At 71.3% G+C, this 24005-nt stretch overlaps 1 protein-coding gene across 1 annotated transcript; it reads left to right on the top strand.

Annotated features, from left to right (window-relative positions):
• Nucleotides 1–3427: 3427 nt before the first annotated feature.
• On the top strand, nt 3428–22509 carry GRIN2D (glutamate ionotropic receptor NMDA type subunit 2D). Its single transcript, XM_064503614.1, has 13 exons — nt 3428–4278; nt 8804–9273; nt 10219–10811; nt 10909–11023; nt 11758–11969; nt 12850–13018; nt 14097–14250; nt 14758–14883; nt 15661–15890; nt 16767–16927; nt 17622–17809; nt 18750–18982; nt 21283–22509. Exons 2-13 carry the CDS (start codon nt 8845–8847, stop codon nt 22417–22419), a joined length of 3747 nt encoding a protein of 1248 aa, XP_064359684.1. The 5' UTR covers nt 3428–4278; nt 8804–8844; the 3' UTR covers nt 22420–22509.
• Nucleotides 22510–24005: the final 1496 nt, after the last annotated feature.

Here is a 24005-nt window from a genome sequence, read left to right as displayed (position 1 = left end):
GCAGCACGAGCAGCACCGGGGGGGGGGCGCGAGGCCCCCCGGGAGCCTCAGCGCGTTCATGGCGGCGGCGGCGGCTCTGCGCCGCGCCGACGCCCCGCCCCGCTGGGACACGCCCCCGGCCCCGCCCCACCGCCGGGACACGCCCCCGGCCCCGCCCCACCGCGGGAAACACGCCCCTGGCCCCGCCCCACCACCCGCCCCCGCCCCCGGCTCCACCCCTTCCCCAGCCGCGGCCCCGCCCTGCCGCTCCGGCCCCGCCCCCCCGGCCCCGCCCCCCCCGCCCCGCCCGGCCCCGCGGCGGCGCCGCAGACACGGGCGTCCGGCTGCCGCCCCCCATCAGGGCTGGGGGGAGCGGGGGGGGTCACTGCGGGGGGGGGGAGCTGGGGGGGTCACCGCGCCGGGGGGGGCTGTGGGCAGAGGGAGCCCCCGGTCCAGGCACCGGCACCCCCGTCCTGGCAGCCCCCCAGGCCCCACGGCACGCGGGGGAGCGTGCGGGTGTGTGTGCACACCGGGGGTGTGCCTGTGTGTACGTGTGTGTGTGCGTGTGTGTGTGTGCACACCGGGGGTGTGTCTGTGTGTACGTGTGTGTGCATACAGGGAGAACGTGTGTGTGTACGTGTGTGTGTGTGTGCACACCAGGTGTGTGCCTGTGTGTACACGTGTGTGCGTGTGTGTGTGCACACTGGGGGTGTGCCTGTGTGTACGTGTGTGTGTGTGTGTGTGTGTGCACACCGGGGGTGTGCCTGTGTGTGCGTGTGCACAGGGAGAACGTGTGTGTGTACATATGTGTGTGTGTGCACACCAGGGGTGTGTCTGTGTGTACACGTGTGTGTGCGTGTGTGCACACCGGGGGTGTGCCTGTGTGTACGTGTGTGCGTACAGGGAGAACATGTGTGTACACGTGTGTGTGTGTGTGCACAGGGAGCATGTGTGTGTGTGTATGTGTGTGTGTGTGCACACCGGGGGTGTGCCTGTGTGCACGTGTGTGTGTGTGTGTGCACACGCGGTGTGTGTGTGCAGGGTGCACGTGTGTGTACACAGCGTGTGTGTGTGCATAGCGGGTGTGTGTATACGCAGGGGTGTGCCCAGGGTGTACGTGTGTGTGTGTGCATGTGCACGTGTGTGCACGCAGAGTGTGTGCGCAGAGTGTACACGGGGTGTGTGTGTGCACAGGGGTGTGCCCAGGCTGTACGTGTGTGTGTGTGTGCACATGGGGTGTGCGTATAAAGGGGGTGTGCGTACGCACGGGGGGTGTGCCCAGGGTGTACGTGTGTGTGTGTGTGTGCACACGCGGGGTGTGTGTGCAGGGTGCACGTGTGTGTACACAGCATGTGTGTGTGCGTAGCGGGTGTGTGTATGCACAGGGGTGTGCCCAGGGTGTACGTGTGTGTGTGTGCATGTGCACGTGTGTGCACGCAGAGTGTGTGCGCAGAGTGTACACGGGGTGTGTGTGTGCATAGGGGGTGTGCCCAGGCTGTACGTGTGTGTGTGTGCGCACATGGGGCGTGTGTATAAAGGGGGTGTGCGTACGCACGGGGGGTGTGCACAGGGCGTACGTGTGTGTGTGTGTGTGTGTGCGTGTGTGTGTGTGCACGTGTGCGTGTGTGCGTGCGTGTGTGTGTGTGTGCGCGGCGGCTGTGCGCGGCGGGCGCGTGCGTGTGTCTGTCTGGCGGTAGCGACCCGCTGTGCATCTCAATGACCTGTGCGAGCGGCGCCTGTGCGCCGGGGGGGGGGAGCTGGTCCTGGGGGGTCCCATCCCGGGGGGGTCCCGGTCCCGGGGCCGGGGGGGTCAGTGCCGGTCCGGGGGGGTCCCGATACAGGTGCCAGGGGCTGGTCCCGGTGCTGGGGGGGTCAGTGCTGGTCCGGGGGGGTCCCATCCCGGGGGGGTCCCGATCCCGGGGGGGAGGCTGGTCCTGGGGGGTCCCATCCCGGGGGGGTCCCGATACAGGTGCCGGGGGCTGGTCCCGCTGCCGGGGGGGTCCGTGCTGGGGCTGGGGGGGGCGTCGGTGCTGGTGCTGGTGCCGGGGGGGTCCCGGGGCCGAGGGGGCCCCAATCCCGGGGCTGGTGGGGGGGAGGCTGGTCCTGGGGGGTCCCGATACCGCTGCCGGGGGGGGTCAGTGCTGGTGTCGGTGCTGGGGGGGGGCCCGGTGCCGGGGGGGGGGTCCTGATGCTGGTGCCGATCCCGGTGCTGGGGGGGTCCCGATGCCGGGGGGGTCCCGGTGCCGGTCCCGGTGCCGGGGGGGGGTCTCGGTGCCGGTGCCGGTGCCGGTGCTGGGGGTACCCGGTGCCGGTGGCGGTGGCGGGGGGGGGTCTCGGTGCCGGGGGCGGCCCCGGGGGCGGTGCCGGGGCGGGGGGCGGTGCCGGTGCCGGTGCCGCTGTCCGGGCGCCCCGGCGGCGGCGGCGGCGGCGGCGGCGGCGGCGGCTGCGTTAGGGACCGCGAGCAGGTGAGCGGCGACACCCGGACACGCGACACCCCGACACGCGACACCCCAACACGCGACACCCGGACACGCGACACCCCGACACAGACATGGACACGCAGACACCCGACACACGGACGCAGACAGCCGCCCGCGCGGGGACCCCCCTCCGCGCCCCGGCACCGCGGCACCGGCACCGCAACACCCCCCCGGCACCGGCGGGCTGGGACAGGCGGAGGCGGCCGCACACCCCGACACGCGACAGCCGCCGGCGCCCGGCGAGGGGACACGCGGGGGACACGCACCGCCGCACACATGCACACTCACACCCGCACAGCCACACGCGCACAGCCACAGCCGCACACACGCACAGCCACAGCCGCACAGACAGTCGCGCGCTCCCGGCCGCTCCGGCCCCATTAGTATTCTGCAAGCGGCGCCGGGTGCTGCAGGGCGCGGGGGGCGGCGGGGGGGGACTGGGAGCCCCGGGACCCGACTGGGAGCACTGGGACGGCACTGGGGGGGCGGCGGGGGGGGACTGGGGGTGCTGGGGTGGGACTGGGAGCACTGGGACGGCACTGGGGGGGGCAGCGGGGGGGGCTGGGAGCGCCAGGACCCGACTGGGGGTCTGGGACCCAACTGGGGGGGCTGGGATGGGGACTGGGGGTGCTGGGACCCACCTGGGGCGGCTGGGAGGGGGACTGGGAGTGCTGGGATGGGACTGGGGGTGCTGGGAGGGAAACTGGGAGGGCTGGGACAAACTGGGGGTGCTGGGGTGGGACTGGGGCTGCTGGGACAAACTGGGGGTGCTGGGGTGGGACTGAGGGTGCTGGGACCCAACTGGGGGTGCTGAGTCCCAACTGGGAGCACTGGGATGGGACTGGGGGGCTGCTTGTTGCCCAGACGGGGCGCGTTGGGGAGCTGGGAGCACCGGCGATCCCAGGAGTGTTGGGGACTTGGGGGGGCCCTGGGGGACCTTGGGGACACTGGGGGGGCCCTGGGGGGCCCTGGGGACACTGGGGGGCACTGGGGGGCCTTGGGGACACTGGGGGACACTGGTGGGCACTGGGAACACTGGTCCCGGCCCCCTCACGCTCTCTCCCCCCCCAGGTCCGGCCCGGCGCCTTCAGCCGCCTCCGTCACCCGCCCCGGCCGGGCGCCTGTTTCTGTCTACTCATCCCCCGCCCTGTGTCCCCCCCTGTCCCCCCTGTCCCCTGCTGTCACCCCCCTGTCCCCCCGTCCCCTGCTGTCACCCCCCGTCCCCCCTCTGTCCCCTGTCCCCCTGCCATCCCCTGCCATCTGCTGCCGTCCGCTTCCGTCCCTGTCACCCCTGTGTCCCCCCGCTGTCCCCTGCCATCCCCCGCCATCCCCCGTCACTGCCACGTCCCCCGCTGTCCCCTTGCTCTCCCCGTGTCCCCCGCTGTCGCCTGTCGTCACCCGTCCCCCCCACATCCCCCGCTGTCCCCTGCCGTCACCTCTCCCCCCGCCTGTCCCCTGCCGTCCCCCTGCTCTCCCCCCATCCCTGCACCCCCCGCTGTCCCCTGTCCCCCGCGTCCCCCCGCTGCCCCTCGTCCCCCCCGTGTCCCCCCCGTCCCCGCGTCGCCTCCCTCCGTCCCCCCATCGCTGCTCCCCCCCCGCCGTCCGTCCCTGCCGCTCTCCCGCCCCTTCCCCGTCCGCAGAACCCTCCCGCCGCTCCCCGTCCCCGTCCCCGTCCCCGTCCCGCGTCCTCCGCCCGTCCCTCTGTCCCCAGCCCCCCCTCGCCCCCCCTCCGCCCGGCCGGGACCCCCGCGCCGGGGCCGCCCGCCCCCGCCGCCGGGCCGCGATGAGGCAGGGCCCCCGCGAGCAGAGCGCGGCCCAGGTGGGTGCCGCGGGGTTGTCACCCGCCGCGGGGGTGCGGGGTGCTGACGGGGGTAGGACACGGGGTTGTCACCTGCCGCGGGTTGTGTGGTGTTGCCAGGCGGGGGACATGGAGTTGTCACCCGCTGCGGGGGTGCGGGGTGCTGCCTGACGGGAGACACGGGGTTGTCACCCGCCGCAGGGGTGTGGGGTGCTGCCGGGCTGGGGGACACAGGGTTGTCACCACTGCTGGGGTGTGGGGTGCTGCTGGGCTGGGGGACATGGAGTTGTCACCCGCTGCTGGGGTGCGGGGTGTTGCCGGGCCGGGGAATGCAGGTTTGTCACCCGCCAGGTGGGTGACTGCCAGCCAGGGGACACAGGTTTGTCACCTGCCATGGCGGTGCGGGGTGCTACCAGCCAGGGGACACAGGGTTGTCACCCGCTGCTGGGGCGTGGGGTGCTGCCGGCCAGGGGACACAGGGTTGTCACCCGCCGCGGGGGTTCGGGGTGCTGCCGGGCTGGGGGACGCGGGGTTGTCACCCACCAGGGGGGTGGCTGCCGGCCAGGGGACACGGGTTTGTCACGCGCTGTGGGGGTGCGGGGTGCTGCTGCACCAGGGGACGCGGGTTTGTCACCCGCCGGGGTGGGCACGCTGCCCCGTTCCCGCGTCACCCGGCAAACACTGAGTCACGGCGAGAAGGGACTCGCTCAAGGTCACCAGCGGGCTGGGGAAGGACCCAGGCGTCCGGGCTGCCGGCGCCCCCCCCCAACGCTGGAGCTGGAGCCAGGCGGGGACCCAGGCGTCCCCGGGAGGGGGCCCAGGCGTCCGGGCCCCCTCCCTCCATGTCACCTTTCCCCCTTGCCGCGGTGCGGTGTGGCTGTCAGGTGTGCGGGAAGCTTTCTCTGCAGGCTTGTGCCAGGCACGCGGATGTTGGCGTCCGGCTGTGCGGGGGGCTCACACCCCGGCGCGGGCAGCGGCGTGCGGGTGTGCGCCGGTCCGGCTGTGCAGACAGCCTCCCGCGCCCCTCGCCACCCTGCCGCGCGTGACGCGTCTGCCTGTCCCTGACGGCTCTGTCTGGGGTGTCTGCGTCAGCCGGCGCCGGAGCCCCCAGTGGGGTCTGGCCGCCGGTCCGGGTGCCTGCGGCGGTGCGCACACCCCCGCCTGTCTGGGCTCTGCCCGTCGGAGGCTTTGTCGGGCTGTGGCGCGGTGGGGGGTTGCTTGCGGCCGCCGGTGCGGGACCCCCGGGGCTGCTGCACCGCTCCCTCCCTCCCTGCCGCACTCCGCAGCCACCCGGATGCCGGGGTCCCGCCGCCTGTCCCGCGCCTGTCTCCAAGGTCACCCTGCTCCCACACACCCGGCCTGGCCGGATCGGCCCCCCCAGTGGGGCTCCCGGCCCCCCCCGCCCCCCCGCCATCGGCCCCGGGGTCCGGGAGGCCGTGTGGGTGTGCAGGCGGGTGTAGCTACACCCGCTGCGGGCACAGGTGCCCGCACAACTGGGGCCGCGGGCTCTCCCCACCAGCACAGCCACCCCGCACACCCCCGCGATGGGGCACTGCACCCCCGGGGTAGCTGTAGTCCTCCGCGTGTACCTGTACGTCAGCGAGAACCACCCGCACCCCCCCCACAGCGCACCGCCTGTGAGGATCGCGCTGGGCCAACAAGCGGGCGCAAGGGATCGCGTGTGTGGCACAGCGCAGGTCAGCATCAGTCGGAGCCGGCTGTATCTAAGGGTCTGCTCAGTGTTTGCGCCTCACAACACGCGTGGGTATAGCGACCCCGTGCTGCCTTCCACCGGCTGCACCGAGGGTGTCTGTAGCACTACACCACGACGGGGACGGTGCTCAGCACGGCTACACCTGGAGACAGGTTTTCAGGCTGCCACACGGCAGGCAGTCGTTGCTGCCACCTGCACCCGGTGCGCTCCGGTTGTACCTGCGCGTCCTTGTCTGACGGCTGCTCGCGTCCCTGCGCTCTCCAGTCGCGGTGTGCGTGCCGTCAGGCGTTGCCGGCAGTGCCCGTGCCTGCTCACAGCCGGCCTCACGCGGTCACACGCCTCCCCAGTTGTCGGAGTGTGGGTACACCAGTCCCTTCCCGCTGTTCCCCCGGCTGTAGTGCCCACAGGGTGGTGGGACTGCGCAACCCCAGCGCAGCTGGACGGGGACAACCATCCCCATCAGAGGGTGACAGGCACGAGGGTCGCCTGTCACCACCACTGTCACGCAGTGCCCCAACACCCACCATCACACTGTGCTCCCCCCCAGCAGAGCCCCCCAACACCCCACTGCCATCCGCCTGTCCCCACTGCCTGTTCCGACTGACCCCCCTCCCCTCACGCTTCGCCCGTCCACCTGTTCCTGACCCGACACCGCCACGGCCGCCGCAACCGGCCTCGGCACCTGTGCCCTGCCTGCCCCCTCCTCCCCGCCTGTTGGTCTGGCCGCCTGTTCCCCGCCTGCTCTTTCTCCTCCCCGCCTGCCTCTGCCTGTTGCCTTGTCTGCCTGTGCCCTGCCGGCCCCTCTCCCCCCGCCCGCCTCTGCCTGTTGATCTCCCTGCCTGTCTCCCGGCTGCCCCTCTCCCCCCCCGCCTGCCTCCGCCTGTTGCTTCATCGCCGCCCCCCCCGTGCGCCTGTAGCCCCCGGCGCGGCGGTGGCCGCGTCCCCCCCGCGTCCCCCCCGCGGCGCCGGAACGAGACGGGGAGAAATGAAAGAGAAAAGGACAAAGCGCCGCGCGGGGAGGCGGCGGCAGCCGGGGGGGGGGGGGGGCCGGACGCCTGGGCCCCTGCCGCGGGGGAGGGGGAGAGTGGGGGACGCCCGGGTGCCCTCCACGGCCGCGGGGACGTGTGCCGGCGTGTGCTGGCGTGTGCCGGCGTGTGTTAGGATGTCCTGGTATGTGCCAGACCCCGCTGGCGTGTCCTGGCATGTGCCAGACTCTACTGGCGTGTCCTGGCGTGTGCCGGCGTGTGCCAGTCCGTGTTAGCATGTCCTGGCGTGTGCCGGCATGAGCCGGTCTCTGCCGGCGCATCCTGGTGTATGTGTCAGCGTGTCCTGGCGTGTCCTGGTGTGTTTTGGTGCGTGCCAGCGTGTCTTGGCATGTACCGGTGTGTCCTGGCATGTACCGGTGTGTCCTGGCGTGTCCTGGCGTGTCCTGGCGTGTCCTGGCGTGTGCTGGCGTGTGCGGGGCTTGGGGTGGGCGGCTTCGGCTCGAATGTTTCTGTTCGGGGTTAACGAGCCCCCCGGGATGGGGTGGACTGGGAGGACTGGGGAGACTGGGGGGACTGGGAGGGGATGGAGGAACTGGGGGAGATGAGGGGCGCTGGGAGGATGATGGGAGGACTGGGAGGGCACTGGGAGGACTGGGGAGTGCTGGGAGGACTGGGGGGCGCTGGGAGGACCGGGGGCCCTAGCTGGAGGTGGTGGGAATGGGAGGGCACTGAGGGGCACTGGGAGAACTGGGGGGCACTGGGAGGACTGGCAGGCACTGGGAGGACCAGGAGGGCACTGGGAGGACTGGGGGGCCCTGGGAGGACCAGGAGGGCACTGGGAGGACCGGGGGACACTGGGAGGACTGGGGGGCACTGGGAGGACGAGGGGGCACTGGGAGGACCCGGGAGGTGCTGGGGGGCCCTGGGAGGACCGGGAGGGCACTGGGAGAACCGGGAGGGCACTGGGAGGACTGGGGGGCACTGGGAGGACTGGGGGGCACTGGGAGGACCAGGGGACACTGGGAGGACCGGGAGGGAACTGGGAGGACTGGGGGGCCCTGGGAGGACCGGGAGGGCACTGGGAGGACCAGGGGACACTGGGAGGACCGGGAGGGCACTGGGAGGACCGGGGGGCCCTGGGAGGACCGGGAGGGCACTGGGAGGAGTGGGAGGGCCCTGGGAGGACTGGGAGGGCACTGGGAGGACCGGGGGGCCCTGGGAGGACCGGGAGGGCACTGGGAGGAGTGGGAGGGCCCTGGGAGGACTGGGAGGGCACTGGGAGGACCGGGGGACACTGGGAGGACCGGGAGGGCACTGGGAGGAGTGGGGGGCCCTGGGAGGACCGGGAGGGCACTGGGAGGACTGGGAGGGCCCTGGGAGGACTGGGAGGGCACTGGGAGGACTGGGGGACACTGGGAGGACCGGGAGGGCACTGGGAGGACTGGGGGGACACTGGGAGGACCGGGGGGGCCCTGGGAGGACTGGGAGGGCACTGGGAGGACTGGGGGGCCCTGGGAGGACCGGGGGGGCCCTGGGAGGACCGGGAGGGCACTGGGAGGACCGGGGGGCCCTGGGAGGACCGGGAGGGCCCTGAGAGGACTGGGGGGACACTGGGAGGACCGGGAGGGCACTGGGAGGACTGGGGGGCCCTGGGAGGGCCGGGAGGGCACTGGGAGGACTGGGGGGCCCTGGGAGGGCCGGGAGGGCACTGGGAGGACCGGGGGGCCCTGGGAGGACCGGGAGGGCACTGGGAGGACCGGGGGACACTGGGAGGACCGGGAGGGCACTGGGAGGACCGGGGGCCGGATGCCGAGCGCTGACGCCGTCTCCCGCGGCGGCGGCACAGGTGGCGGCACAGGCGGCAGCACAGGCGGCGGCGGCGGCGAGATGAGGGGCCGGGCGGGCGGCCCCACGGCGGCGACGGCGACGATGCTGCTGGCGCTGGCGCTGGCCTGCGCCGGGCCCTGGCTGGAGCCGCGACCGGAGGCGCCGGCGCCGCCGCCGCGCGCCCTCAACGTGGCCGTGGTGCTCAGCGGGGCGGCCTACGGCCCCGGCGACGCCCGCCTGGGCCCCGGCGCCTTCGGCGGCCTGCCGCTGCCCGTCAACGCCGTGCCGGTGCTGCTGGACGACGCCAACCCGCGGAGCCTCATCGTGCGCCTCTGCGACGCCCTCTCCTCGCTGCCCATCCACGGCGTCGTCTTCGAGGACGACTCGCGCTCCGAGGCCGTGGCCCACGTCCTCGACTTCGTGGCCGCCCAGACCGCCGTGCCCATCATCGGCGTCGGCGGCGGCTCCGCCATCGTCCTCACGCCCAAGGTGCGCCGCCCCCGCGGCCCCCGCCCGGCCCCCATTGTCCCCGGCTGTCCCCGACCCAGCCCAAACCGTCCCCAACGGTCCCCGACTGTCCCCGACCCAGCCCAAACCGTCCCCAACGGTCCCCAACTGTCCCCAACCCAGCCCAAACTGTCCCCAATGATCCCCAACTCAACCCAACTGTCCCCAACGGTCCCCAACTCAAGCCCAACCAACCCCAACTCAACCCCAACGGTCCCCAACTCAACCCAGACTGTCCCCAACAGTCCCCAACCCAGCTCAAACTGTCCCCAACTACGTCTAAGCCAGCCCAAACTGTCTCCAACCCAACCCAAACTGTCCCCAACAGTCCTCAACTCAACCCAGCTGTCCCCAACTGTGCCCAACCCAGTCCAAACTGTCCCCAATGGTCCCCAACTCAACCCAAACGGTCCCCAACCCAATCCAAACTGTCCCCAACCCAACCCAAACCATCCCCAAATGTCCCCAACCCAACTGAAACTGTTCCAACAGTCCCCAACTCAACCCCAGCTGTCCCCAACCCATCCCAAACTGTCCCCAGCTGTCCCCAACTCAACCCAACCATCTCTAACTCAACCTCAACTGTCCCCAACCCAACCCAAACTGTCCCCAGCAGTCCCCAACTCAACCCAAACTGTCCCCAAGTGTTCCCGACCCAACCCAAGCTGTCCCCAACCATCGCCAACCCAACCCCTAGTGTCCCCAAGAGTCCCCAACTCAACCCAACTGTCTGCAGCTCAACCCAAACCGTTCCCAACCGACCCCAACCCACCCCCCGCTGTCCCCAGCTGTCCCCAGCCCAACCACAGTTCCACTACCCGGCCCCGACTGCCCCCGATTGTCCCCAGCCCGGCCCCGGTTACCCCCCCCCCGGCCCCGGGTGTCCCCCGGCGCCCCCCCGGCCGCAGCGGCTGCCTCCCTCCGCAGGAGAAGGGCTCGACCTTCCTGCAGCTGGGCTGCTCCACGGAGCAGCAGCTGCAGGTGATCTTCGAGGTGCTGGAGGAGTACGACTGGACGGCCTTCGCCGTCGTCACCACCCTCTTCCCCGGCTACGAGGACGTCGTGGACTACGTGGAGGTGCTCACCGACAGCAGCTTCGTGGGCTGGGAGCACCGCGGCGTGCTGACGCTCAACCTCACCGACGACCCCGGGGGCTCGCGCCTCCAGCGCCAGCTGCGCGAGGTCAGCGCCCAGATCCGGCTGCTCTACTGCTCGCGGGAGGAGGCGGAGGCCGTCTTCCGGGCGGCCCGCGACGCCGGCCTCACCGGGCCCGGCTACGTCTGGTTCGTGGTGGGCACCAACCTGGGCGGCGCCGAGGCCCCACCGGAGCACCTGCCCGCGGGGCTCTTCGCGGTGTTGTCGGCCAGCTGGCGCGACGACCTGCACCGCCGGCTGCGCAACGGCGTGGCCATCGTGGCCAAGGGCGCCGAGGCGCTGCTGCGCGACCACGGCTTCGTCCCCGAGTTCGGCAACGACTGCCGGGCCCCCAACGTCACCCAGGCCAACGGCAACCTGCACCGGTGAGCGGGGCGGCTGGGCGGGGCGGCTGGGCGGGGCGGCTGGGCGGGGCGCGGCGGCCGCACCGCCGGTGACCCCCGCCCCCCGCCTCGCCCCCAGCTACTTCATGAACGTCACCTGGGGGCAGAAGGACTTCTCCTTCAACGAGGACGGCTACCTCGTCAACCCCTCGCTGGTGGTCATCTCCCTCAACAAGGAGCGCAGCTGGGAGGTGGTGAGTGCCGCCCCCGCCCGCCGCCTGTGCCCTCTCCGCTCCCCCAACACCCTCTCTTCACCCCGAGACGGCGCCTGTACGCGGCGTTGCGCTGAGCTCTGGCTGCGCTCGGTCGCGGTGACGCCCGGTCGCTGCGAGACGCCCCCCCCCCCCAGCCCCGAGGCACCCGTCTGGCTGTCGCGGTGTTTGTCATTCCGGTCACGGTGACGGCCGGCTGTTCGTCTGGCTGCTCTCAGCCTTGTCGCCGGGCCAGGTCCCCCGGGGCGGGTGGCAGCAGCTGGCGGCGGTGCGCGAGCCGCGGGTGCCGGCGGTGCCTCCCCCCTGCCCCCGGTCACGGTGAAGCGTCCCCGGGGGCGGCGGTAACGCCTGGCTGGTCACGCTGACGCCTCCTGTCTCGTCGCGGTGACGTGACACCTCTCGGGATGCTCCTCGCTCCGACGTCTCTCCCCAGGCCTGGGGGAAAGTCACCCCCATCGCGGTGTCTGTCGGTGTGCTTGTCCCTCCCGGGGACTGTGGGTTGCCCCGGTGTCGGTCTCTCCGACTGTAGGGGTGTCTGACTGTAGTTGTGCGCATCCCTTTGGTCGCGGTGACACGGGTCCGGCCGCGGCCAGCATGGCGCAGGCACCGCCCGCCCGCCCGGTGCCCCCGCTTGTGGGTCCGGCTGTAGCCGCGCCCGCGGGCGCCTGTCCCGGCTGTAGCCACAGCCGCGGGCGCCTGTCTCTTCCCGGGGCCAGGTGGGGAGCTGGGAGCACCGGGTGCTGCGGATGAAGTACCCGGCGTGGTCGCGCTACGGCCAGTTCCTGCAGCCGGAGGCCGACGGGCGGCACCTCGCGGTGGCCACGCTGGAGGAGCGGCCCTTCGTCATCGTCGAGAGCGTCGACCCGGCCACCGGCTCCTGCATCCGCGACTCCGTGCCCTGCCGCCGGCAGCTCAACCGCACCGACAGGTGGGCGACGCCCGCCCCCCCCGCGCCCTCCCCGCGGCTGCCCCCCAGAATGCCCCGGGGCTGCGAGCTGCCCCCCACGGTGTCCTGGGGGTTGTGATTTGCCCCCCAAAATGCACCCAGGGCTGTGATTTGCCCCCAAAACTGCCCTGGGGGCTGCGATTTGCCCCCAAAAGTGCCCCGGGGGCTGCGATTTGCCCCCAGAAGTGCCCCGGGGGCTGCGAGCTTCCACCACGGTGCCCTGGGAGCTGTGAGCTTCCCCCCAAAACACCCCGGGGGCTGTGAGCTTCGCCCAGAAACACCCCCAGCGCTGGAAAGATCCCCCCAAAATGCCCCAGGGGCTGCGATTTGCCCCCAGAAGTGCCCTGGGGGCTGCGAACTGCCCCCGCGGAGCCTCCTGGGGCTGCAGTTTGCCCCCAGAAATGCCCCGGCGGCTGCAAACTGTCCCCACGGTGCCCTGGGGGCTGCGATTTAACTCCTAAAATGCCCTGGGGGCTGCGAGCTTCCCCCAAATAATCCATGGGGGCTGTGAGCTTCCCCCCAAATGCCCCGGGGGCCGCAAACTTCCCCCCCAAAATGCCCCAGGGGCTGCGAGTTTCCCCCCAAAGCGCCCCGGGGGCTGGGAGCTCCCCCCAGCAGTGCCGTGGGGCTGGGAGGGGCCGGCTGGGTGCCCCGGGGGCTGGGAGCTCCCCCCAGCAGTGCCGTGGGGCTGGGAGGGGCTGCTGGGTGCCCCGGGGGCTGGGAGCTCCCCCCAGCAGTGCCGTGGGGCTGGGAGTGGCTGCTGGGTGCCCCGGGGGCTGGGAGCTCCCCCCAGCAGTGCCGCGGGGGCCGGGAGCAGCCGGCGGGCGCCCCGGAGCCCCGGAGCCACAGGCCCTGCTCGCAGCCGCCCCGCGGAGCCGGCGCTGGTGGAGAAGAAGTGCTGCAAGGGCTTCTGCATCGACATCCTCAAGCGGCTGGCGCGCGCCGTGGGCTTCACCTACGACCTCTACCTGGTCACCAACGGCAAGCACGGCAAGAAGATCGACGGCGTCTGGAACGGCATGATCGGCGAGGTGGGCCCCCGCGGCCGGGAGCTGCCCCGGGGGGCATCCGGGAGCCGCCCTGGGGAGCGCGAGGGGCCCCGGCAGCCGGGAGCTGCCCTGGGGGGCATCTGGGAGCTGCCCTGAGGGGCCCCGGCATCCGGGAGCTGCCCCGGGGGGCATCTGGGAGCCGCCCTGGGGAGCGCGAGGGGCCCTGGTGTCCGGGAGCTGCCCCGGGGGGCATCTGGGAGCCGCCCTGGGGAGCGCAAGGGGCCCTGGTGTCCGGGAACTGCCCCAGGGGGCCCCGGCGTCCGGGAGCTGCCCCGGGGAGCATCTGGGAGCCGTCCTGGGGGCCCCGGCAGCCGGGAACTGCCCCGGGGGGCATCTGGGAGCCGCCCTGAGGGGCCCCGGCGTCCAGGAGCTGCCCCGGGGGGCATCCAGGAGCTGCCCTGGGGAGCGCGAGGGGCCCCGGCAGCCGGGAACTGCCCCGGGGGGCATCCGGGAGCCGCCCTGAGGGGCCCCGGCATCCGGGAGCTGCCCCGGGGGGCATCCGGGAGCCGCCCTGGAGAGCGCAAGGGGCCCCGGCGTCCAGGAGCTGCCCCGGGGGGCATCTGGGAGCCGCCCTGGGGAGCGCAAGGGGCCCTGGTGTCCGGGAACTGCCCCAGGGGGCCCTGGCGTCCGGGAGCTGCCCCGGGGAGCATCTGGGAGCCGTCCTGGGGGGCCCCGGCGTCCGGGAGCTGCCCCGGGGGGCATCTGGGAGCCGTCCTGGGGGGCCCCGGCGTCCGGGAGCTGCCCGAGGGACCCCGGCATCTGAGAACTACCCCAGGGAGCGCGAAGGGCCCCGGCGTCCGGGAACTGCCCCAGGGCACCATGGCGTCCAGGCCCTGCCCCCTCCCAACCCCCCCAGGGGACCCAGGCGTCCGGGACGTCACCCGGCCTTGTCCTTGCGTGAGCCCCGCCCCCTCCATCACACCCCACCCCCTCTGTGGCCCCACCCACTGCTGATCCCGCCTCCTTTCACCCCTGTCCTGCCCCTGCTGCTGCTTGGCTCCGCCCCCACCCTCTCATTGGCCCCGGGCCCCGGCCCCGCCCCCGGCCGCCGCCGCCGCAGGTGTTCTACCGCCGGGCCGACATGGCCATCGGCTCGCTGACCATCAACGAGGAGCGCTCCGAGATCGTGGACTTCTCCGTGCCCTTCGTGGAGACCGGCATCAGCGTCATGGTGGCGCGCAGCAACGGCACCGTCTCCCCCTCCGCCTTCCTGGGTACGGCGCACGGGCGGCCGGGGGCACAGGCGGCCGGGGGCACAGGCGGCCAGGGGAACAGGCGGCCGGGGGCACACAGGAGGCTGGGGGGACACAGGTGTCCGGGGAGACAGGCATCTGGGGGGACACAGGCAGCCGGGGGGACACAGGCGGCCGGGGGGACTTGGGTGTCCGGGGGACACAGGCGGCCAGGGGGACACAGGCATCCAGGGAGACAGGCGTCCAGGGGGACACAGGCATCCGGGAGGACACAGGCATCCAGGAAGACAGGTGTCTGGGGGACTTGGGCATCTGGGGGGACACAGGCGTCGGGGAGGACCTGGGTATCCGGGGGAACAGGCGTCTAAGGGGACACAGGCATCAGGGAAAATACAGGTGTCCGGGAGGACCTGGGTATCCGGGGGGCACAGGCATCCAGGGACACAGGCAGCCAGGGGGACTTGGGCATCTGGGAGGACCCAGGCGTCCGGGGGGACCCAGGCGTCCGGGTGACGCGGGTGCCCGCAGAGCCCTACAGCCCGGCCGTCTGGGTGATGATGTTCGTCATGTGCCTCACGGTCGTGGCCGTCACCGTCTTCATCTTCGAGTACTTCAGCCCCGTGGGCTACAACCGCAGCCTGGCCGCCGGCAAGCGTGAGTGCCGCCCGCGCGCCCTCGGGTGTCCCCGTGACGCTGTCCCCAGGCACAGGCGGCTCCAAGTTCACCATCGGGATGTCCCTGGGGCACAGCGGGGATGGGTGTCACCTGGGGGTGATACAAGGTGACACGGGGGTGACACAGGGACACACAGGGTGACATGGGGACACACAGGGTGACACAGCCGCCTGTCCCCAGGTGCAGGTGGCTCCAAGTTCACCATCAGGATGTCCCCGGGGGCGCAGGTGTCACCTGAGGGTGATGCAGGGTGACACGGGAGTGACACAGGGACACACGGGGTGACACGGGGACCCGCGGGGTGACACGGCCATCTGTCCCCAGGCGCGGGCGGCTCCAAGTTCACCATCGGGACGTCCCTGGGGGCGCAGGTGTCACCTGGGGGTGATGCAGGGTGACGCAGGGGTGACACAGGGACACACGGGGTGACACAGGGACCCGTGGGGTGACACAGCCGCCTGTCCCCAGGCGCAGGTGGCTCCAAGTTCACCATCGGGACGTCTCTGGGGGCACAGGTGTCACCTGGGGGTGATGCAGGGTGACACGGGGGTGACACAGGGACACACGGGGTGACACAGGGACCCGCGGGGTGACGCGGCCGCCTGTCCCCAGGCGCAGGTGGCTCCAAGTTCACCATCGGGACGTCTCTGGGGGCACAGGTGTCACCTGAGGGTGATGCAGGGTGACACGGGGGTGACACAGGGGCCCGCGGGGTGACGCGGGGACCCGCGGGGTGACGCGGCCGCCTGTCCCCAGGCGCGGGCGGCTCCAAGTTCACCATCGGCAAGTCCATCTGGCTGCTCTGGGCCCTGGTGTTCAACAACTCGGTGCCGGTGGAGAACCCCAGGGGCACCACCAGCAAGATCATGGTGCTGGTCTGGGCCTTCTTCGCCGTCATCTTCCTCGCCAGCTACACCGCCAACCTGGCCGCCTTCATGATCCAGGAGGAGTACGTGGACACCGTCTCGGGGCTCAGCGACCGCAAGGTACCCCGCCACGCGCGTCAGGCGGACCCACGCGCGTGTCACGCGGGCCCACACACGTGTCACGTGGACCCACGAGCGTGTCACGCGGACCCATGCACGTGTCACACAGACCCCCACGGGTGTCACGCGGACCCACGTGCGTGTCACACGGACCCACATGCATCACGTGGACCCACACACGTCACGTGGACCCACACACATCACATGGCCTCACACAGACCCACGCAGTCCCACGTGGGAACTGTACCGGGGTCAGTGGGTGCTGTGAGTGCCGTGGGGCGCCGTGGGGGGTTGTGGGTGCCGTGGGGCGCCGTGGGGCGCCGTGGGGCGCTGACGCGCGGGGCAGTTCCAGCGCCCGCAGGAGCAGTACCCGCGGGGGCGGTGGGTGCGATGGGTGTTGGTGAGCGCTGTGGGTGCCGTGGGGCTCCGTGGGTGCCGTGGGGTGCCGTGGGGGGTTGTGGGTGCCGTGGGGCGCCGTGGGGCGCCGTGGGGCGCTGACGCGCGGGGCAGTTCCAGCGCCCGCAGGAGCAGTACCCGCGGGGGCGGTGGGTGCGATGGGTGTTGGTGAGCGCTGTGGGTGCCGTGGGGCTCCGTGGGTGCCGTGGGGTGCCGTGGGGGGTTGTGGGTGCCGTGGGGCGCCGTGGGGCGCCGTGGGGCGCTGACGCGCGGGGCAGTTCCAGCGCCCGCAGGAGCAGTACCCGCGGGGGCGGTGGGTGCGATGGGTGTTGGTGAGCGCTGTGGGTGCCGTGGGGCTCCGTGGGTGCCGTGGGGCGCCGTGGCGGGTTGTGGGTGCCGTGGGGCTCCGTGGGTGCCGTGGGGCGCCGTGGGGGGTTGTGGGTGCCGTGGGGCGCCGTGGGGCGCTGACGCGCGGGGCAGTTCCAGCGCCCGCAGGAGCAGTACCCGCCGCTCAAGTTCGGGACGGTGCCCAACGGCAGCACCGAGAAGAACATCCGCAGCAACTACCCCGACATGCACAGCTACATGGTGAAGTACAACCAGCGCGGCGTGGAGGACGCCCTGCACCACCTGAAGACGGGGTACGCCGCCGAGGGGGCGGGGCCTGGAGTGAGGGGGTGGGGCTTGGAGTGAGGGGGCGGGGCCTAGGGGAAAGGGGCAGGGCCTGGCAAAAGGGGGTGGGGCCAGGGATGGTGGGGAGGGGCCTGGAGCGGTGGGTGGGGCCTGGAGCAGTGTGGGGGCGGGGCTTGGAGCTGGGGGTGGGGGGTCAGATGGGGCGTGGCCTGGGGCAAGGGGGTGGGGCCTGGAGAATGGGGGAGGGGCTGAGGGTGTGGGGAGGGGCCTGGCCAAAGGGGGCAGGGCCTGAGGAATGGGGTGGGGCCTAGATTTAGGCCTGGAACAAGGCCAAGGGGGTGCCTGGGGGCTGGGGGGAGCGGGGCTGGGGAAGGGGGCGTGGCCTGGCCGCAGGGGGCGTGGCTAATCCCCGCCCCGCCCCCAGGAAGCTGGACGCCTTCATCTACGACGCGGCGGTGCTCAACTACACGGCTGGGGGGGGGCCCCCACTGGGGGGGCGGGGCTGGGGGAAGGGGGCGTGGCCTGGCCGCAGGGGGCGTGGCTAATCCCCACCCCGCCCCCAGGAAGCTGGACGCCTTCATCTACGACGCGGCGGTGCTCAACTACACGGCTGGGGGGGGGCCCCCACTGGGGGGGTGGGGCTGGGGGAAGGGGGCGTGGCCTGGCCGCAGGGGGCGTGGCTAATCCCCGCCCCGCCCCCAGGAAGCTGGACGCCTTCATCTACGACGCGGCGGTGCTCAACTACATGGCGCGCAAGGACGAGGGCTGCAAGCTGGTGACCATCGGCTCGGGCAAGGTGTTCGCCACCACGGGCTACGGCATCGCCCTGCAGAAGGGCTCGCGCTGGAAGCGCCCCGTCGACCTGGCCCTGCTCCAGTTCCTCGGCGACGGTGGGTGGCCCCCGCGCGCCTGTGCGGCCCCGCGCCTGTGCGCCCCTGCGGCTGTGCGCTCCCGCGGCTGTGCGCCCCGTTCCGCGCGTCCCGTTCCGTGTGTGTGCGTCCCGTTGCGTGCGTGAGCGTGCTCACACTCGCGGCGCCCTGTAGCCTGCGTGTGCCTGCGTGTGTTGGTACCACCGTACTGCCTGTGTGGGTGTTGGTGCCACCATATGGGTGTATCACCATGCAACGTATGTGTACGTATGTGTGTGTTGACATACAACCTGTGTGCTTGTACAACCATGCAAGCTGTATGGATGGGTGTATCATCATATAACCTGTGTGCGTACCGTCATACAACCTGTGTGTCTACCATCATACAACCTGTGTGCCTGTGTACCACCATACTATGTGTGTTGTCATACAACCTGTGTGCTTGTACAACCCTACAACCTGTATGCATGTGTGTAAACCTGTGCGTACCATCATGCAACTAGTGTGCTTGTGTACCACCATACTACCTGTATCATCATACAAGCTGTGTGTCTGTGTACCACCATACTACGCCTGTGTATCATCATACAATCTGCGTGGTTGTACAACCATATATATGTGTGTGTGTACGCAGTTGTGTGGCCTGTGTGCCTGTGTATCACCATACAACGTGTGTGTGTGTGTGTGTGTGTGTGTACGCGGCTGTGTGACCTGTGTGCCTGTGTATCACCATACAACCTGTGCGGGTGTGTGTGCACGCGGCTGTGTGACCTGTGTGCCTGTGTGTCACCATACAACCGGTGCGGGTGTGCGCCTCTGGCCGTACCACCGTGCAGCCGGTGCGCGCGTACCCCCGCGGCTGCGTGTGAGCGTGCCCCATGTCGCGTGTGGCCCCTCGCCGCGGGGGGGGGGAGGGGGGGGCCCGGCGGCCGGGGCCCCTGGGTGGACGCGGTGCCCGCAGACGAGATCGAGATGCTGGAGCGGCTGTGGCTGTCGGGGATCTGCCACCACGACAAGATCGAGGTGATGAGCAGCAAGCTGGACATCGACAACATGGCCGGCGTCTTCTACATGCTGCTGGTGGCCATGGGGCTGAGCCTGCTGGTCTTCGCCGGGGAGCACCTGGTGCACTGGCGGCTGCGGCACTGCCTGGGCCCCCCGGGCCGCCTCCACTTCCTCCTCGCCTTCAGCCGGGTACGGGCACGCGGGGGACGCGGGGGACGCGGGGGGACGCGGGGGGACACAAGGGGACACGTGGGGACGCGGGGGGACGCGGGGACGGGACACGGGAGCACCTGGTGCACTGGCGGCTGCGGCACTGCCTGGGCCCCCCGGGCCGCCTCCACTTCCTCCTCGCCTTCAGCCGGGTACGGGGACGCGGGGGACGCGGGGGGATGCGGGGGGACGCGAGGGGACACGAGGGGACACGGGGACGGGACACGGGAGCACCTGGTGCACTGGCGGCTGCGGCACTGCCTGGGCCCCCCGGGCCGCCTCCACTTCCTCCTCGCCTTCAGCCGGGTACGGGGACGCGGGGGACGCGAGGGGACACGGGGGGACATGGGGGGACGCGAGGGCACGCGGGGCACGCGGGGGACGCGGGGGGACGCGGGGGGACACAAGGGGACGCGGGGGGATGCGGGGGGACACGAGGGGACGCGGGAGATGGGGATATGGGACCCGGGGGTGGGAAAACGGCACGACAGGGACTGGGATGGGGACATGGGGACATGGGGATGGGGACAGGGACGGGACGGGGGATTGGCTGGGTGTCACTGCATGTCCCTGTCACGGTGCCACGTGCCACCACGTCCTCACCATGGTGTCACACGTCACTGCGTGTCCTCGCTGTGGTGTCACGTGCCACCACATGACGCCACCATGGTGTCATGTGCCACATGTCCTCACCATGGTGTCACGTGCCACCACGTCTTCACCATGGTGTCACGTGCCACCATGTCACCCCATTACGGTGTCATGTGCTACCATGTGACCCCAGCATGGTGTCACGTGCCATTGCATGTCCTCACCACGGTGTCATGTGCAACTGTGTGTCCTCACCATGTCACGTGCCACCATGTGCCCTCACCACGGTGTCACGTGCCACCATGTGACCCCACGATGGTGTCATGTGCCACCACATCATCTCACCACGGTGTCACGTGCCACCACATGACCCCACGACAGTGTCACATGCCACCACGTGTCCTCACCATGGTGTTACGTGCCACCATGTCCTCACCATGGTGCCATGTGCCACCATGTCACCTCACCACGGTGTCACGTGCCACCACATGACCCCACGACAGTGTCACATGCCACCACGTGTCCTCACCATGGTGTTACGTGCCACCATGTCCTCACCATGGTGCCATGTGCCACCACGTGTTCACCATAGTGTCACGTGCCACCACATCACCTCACCACGGCGTCACGTGCCACCACGTCACCTCACCATGGTGTCATGTGCCACCACGTGTTCACCATGGTGTCATGTGCCACCATGTGACCCCACGATGGTGTCACGTGTCACCACGTCACCTCACCACGGTGTCACGTGCCACCACATGACCCCACAACAGTGTCACATGCCACCACGTGTCCTCAGCACGGTGTCACGTGCCACCATGTGCCCTCACCATGGTGCCATGTGCCACCACGTCACCTCACCATGGTGTCATGTGCCACCATGTGTCCTCACCATGGTGTCATGTGCCACCACGTCACCTCACCACGGTGTCACGTGCCACCACGTGTCCTCACCACGGTGTCACATGCCACCACGTCACCTCACCACGGTGTCACGTGCCACCACATGACCCCACAACAGTGTCACATGCCACCACGTGTCCTCACCATGGTGTTATGTGCCACCACGTCACCTCACCATGGTGCCATGTGCCACCACGTGTTCACCATAGTATCATGTGCCACCACGTCACCTCACCATGGTGTCATGTGCCACCACGTGTTCACCATGGTGTCATGTGCCACCATGTGAGCCCACGATGGTGTCACGTGTCACCACGTCACCTCACCACGGTGTCACGTGCCACCACATGACCCCATGACAGTGTCACATGCCACCACGTGTCCTCACCATGGTGTTATGTGCCACCATGTCACCTCACCACGGCGTCACGTGCCACCACATGACCCCACGACAGTGTCACATGCCACCACGTGTCCTCAGCACGGTGTCACGTGCCACCACGTCTCCTCACCATGGTGCCATGTGCCACCACGTGTTCACCATGGTGTCATGTGCCACCATGTCACCTCACCACGGCGTCACGTGCCACCACATGACCCCACGACAGTGTCACATGCCACCACGTGTCCTCACCATAGTGTCACGTGCCACCACGTCACCTCACCACAGCGTCACGTGCCACCATGTCACCTCACCACGGCGTCACGTGCCACCGCGTGCCCTCGCCACGGCGCCACGTGCCACCGCGCGCCCTCACGTGCCGCCGCGTCCCCGTCCCCAGGGCATGTACAGCTGCTGCGGCGGCGAGGAGGCCCCGGGGCCGCCGCTGCCCTCCGTGACGCCGCCGGGCTACGGGGCGCGTGGCGCGGGGGGGCCGCCGCCCCCGGGGACGCCGCCCCCCCCCGCCCTGCCCACGCCGCCCCGCGACCGCCGCCGGCCCGGCCGCAGCCCCCCGGCGCGACGCGGTGCCACCGCCGCCGCCGTCGTCCCCGTCCCCGAGCGCCTGGGCCCCCGCGGCGAGGCCCTGCACCGCTTCTACGGCCCCATGGAGCCGCAGGGGCTGGGGGGGCCGCGCTCGCCGCCCGCCCCCGCGCCCCCCCCGGCCCCCTGGCCCCGGCGCTCCCTGCGCGGCCTCCGCGAGAGCCTGGGGGGCCCCGAGGCGCCCGGCGCCTACGCCCGCCTGGCCTACGAGGACGAGCGGACCCCCCCGCCGCCGCCCCCGCCCCCGCCGCCGCCGCCGACCCCCCCGCCGCCGCCCCCCCTCCGCGAGCGGCCCCGGCGGCCCCGGCGCGACGCCGACCCCGAGGCCCAGCCGCTGCTGCGGCCGCCCCGCGCCTGCTGCCACCGCCACCGCCGCCGCCGCTGCCGCCACCGCTGCCACCACCGCTGCCACCACCGCTGCCACCACCCGCCGCCGCCCTGGGGCGACGGCGCCGCCGAGCTCTCCGACTCCGACTCCGACTCCGACTCCGACGGCGCCGAGCCGCCCGGCCCCCCCAGCCCGCCCCACGCCTGCTGGCTGGGCCCCGCCGAGTGCCCGTGCCGGGAGCGCCGCGCCGTCCCCGTCCCCGTCCCCGTCGCCGTCACCACGCCGCCGCCGCCGTCGCGCTACTGGTCGTCGGAGAAGCTGGCGGCCTGTCCCGGCTGCCGGAGCTGCTCCGAGGAGCGTCCGGAGCGGCGGCGGGACTGGGAGCAGCGGCGCTGCGGCCCCCGCGGCTGCCGCCACCGGCCGCCCTGGGCCTCGCCGGCGGGAGCCTGGCCGCCGGCCTCGCGCAGCCTCGAGGACCTGAGCTGCGGCGGGCGCTGGGGGACCTGGGTCCCCTCCCCGCCGGCCCCGGCGGCCCCGGCCCGGCGCGGCACCGAGCTGGGCGCCCGCCGCGGCTCCGCTCACTTCTCCAGCCTCGAGTCGGAGGTATGACCCGGCCGGGGACGCCGCCGGGGACGCGGCCGTGGCGCCTCGCCTTCATGGGGACATTGGGGACGCCAAGGACCTGGACGTGGCGCCTCACCTTCGTGGGGACATTGGGGACGCCGGGGACGTGGCCGTGGCACCTCACCTTCGTGGGGACATTGGGGACGCCAAGGACCTGGACGTGGCACCTCGCCTTCGTGGGGACATTGGGGACGCCAAGGACCTGGACGTGGCGCCTCGCCTTCGTGGGGACATTGGGGACGCCAAGGACCTGGACGTGGCACCTCGCCTTTGTGGGGACGCCAAGGACCTGGCCGTGGCGCCTCGCCTTCGTGGGGACATTGGGGACGCCAAGGACGCGGCCGTGGCGCCTCGCCTTCGTGGGGACATTGGGGACGCCAAGGATCTGGACGTGGCGCCTCGCCTTCGTGGGGACGCCAAGGACCTGGACGTGGCACCTCGCCTTCGTGGGGACATTGGGGACGCCAAGGATGTGGACGTGGCACCTCGCCTTCGTGGGGACATTGGGGACGCCAAGGACCTGGACGTGGCGCCTCGCCTTCGTGGGGACATTGGGGACGCCAAGGACCTGGACGTGGCGCCTCGCCTTCGTGGGGACATTGGGGACGCCAAGGACACGGCCAGGTGCCCTCGTCTTCACAGGTGACACCACGGACACCAAGATCTTGGCCATGGCGCCTCGCCTTCGTGGGGACACCGGGGACGCCAAGGACCTGGACGTGGCACCTCGCCTTCGTGGGGGACACCATGGACACCAAGGACACGGCCAGGTGCCCTCGTCTTCACAGGTGACACCACGGACACTGGGGACATGGCCATTGTGGCTCACTTTCCTGGGGACACTATGGACACCAGGGATGTGGATGTGGCATGTCACCTTCATGGGGACACCATGGACACCAAGGACGTGGCCAGGTGCCCTCATCTTCACAGGTGACACCACGGCCACCAAGGACACAGCCGTGGCCCCTCGCCTTTGCAGGTGAGGCCACGGACGTCACCACAGCACCGAGGACACGTCCAGGTCCCCTCGCTTTCAAGGGTGACGCCATGGCCACCACCACGGCCACCAAGGACACATCCAGGTCCCCTCGCCTTTGCAGGTGACGCCATGGCCACCACCACGGCACCGAGGACACGTCCAGGTCCCCTCGCTTTCAAGGGTGACGCCATGGCCACCACCACGGCACCAAGGACACGGCCAGGTCCCCTCGCTTTCAAGGGTGACGCCATGGCCACCACCACGGCCACCAAGGACACGTCCAGGTCCCCTCGCCTTCAAGGGTGACGCCATGGCCACCAGCACGGCTGAGGACACAGCCGGTCCCTTCGCCTTCGAGGGTGACACCACAGACACCGCCACGGACACCGAGGACGGAGCCGGGTCCCTGAGGGCGATGCCACGGCCACCGAGGACCAGGCTGGGTCCCCTTGTCCCCAAGGGCCGTGCCACGGCCACCCAGGACAATTCCAGGCCTTCGAGGGCGTCACCAGCGCCAACACGGCCCCAGAGGACAACACCGGGTCTCCGGGTCCCCAGGGGTGATGCCACCACGGTCACCGCCACCGCG

Source organism: Dromaius novaehollandiae, chromosome 39 (assembly GCF_036370855.1).
Source record: "Dromaius novaehollandiae isolate bDroNov1 chromosome 39, bDroNov1.hap1, whole genome shotgun sequence".
In the NCBI taxonomy this organism is placed as follows: Eukaryota; Metazoa; Chordata; class Aves; order Casuariiformes; family Dromaiidae; genus Dromaius; species Dromaius novaehollandiae.
This window is presented reverse-complemented; position numbering and strand designations above follow the sequence as displayed.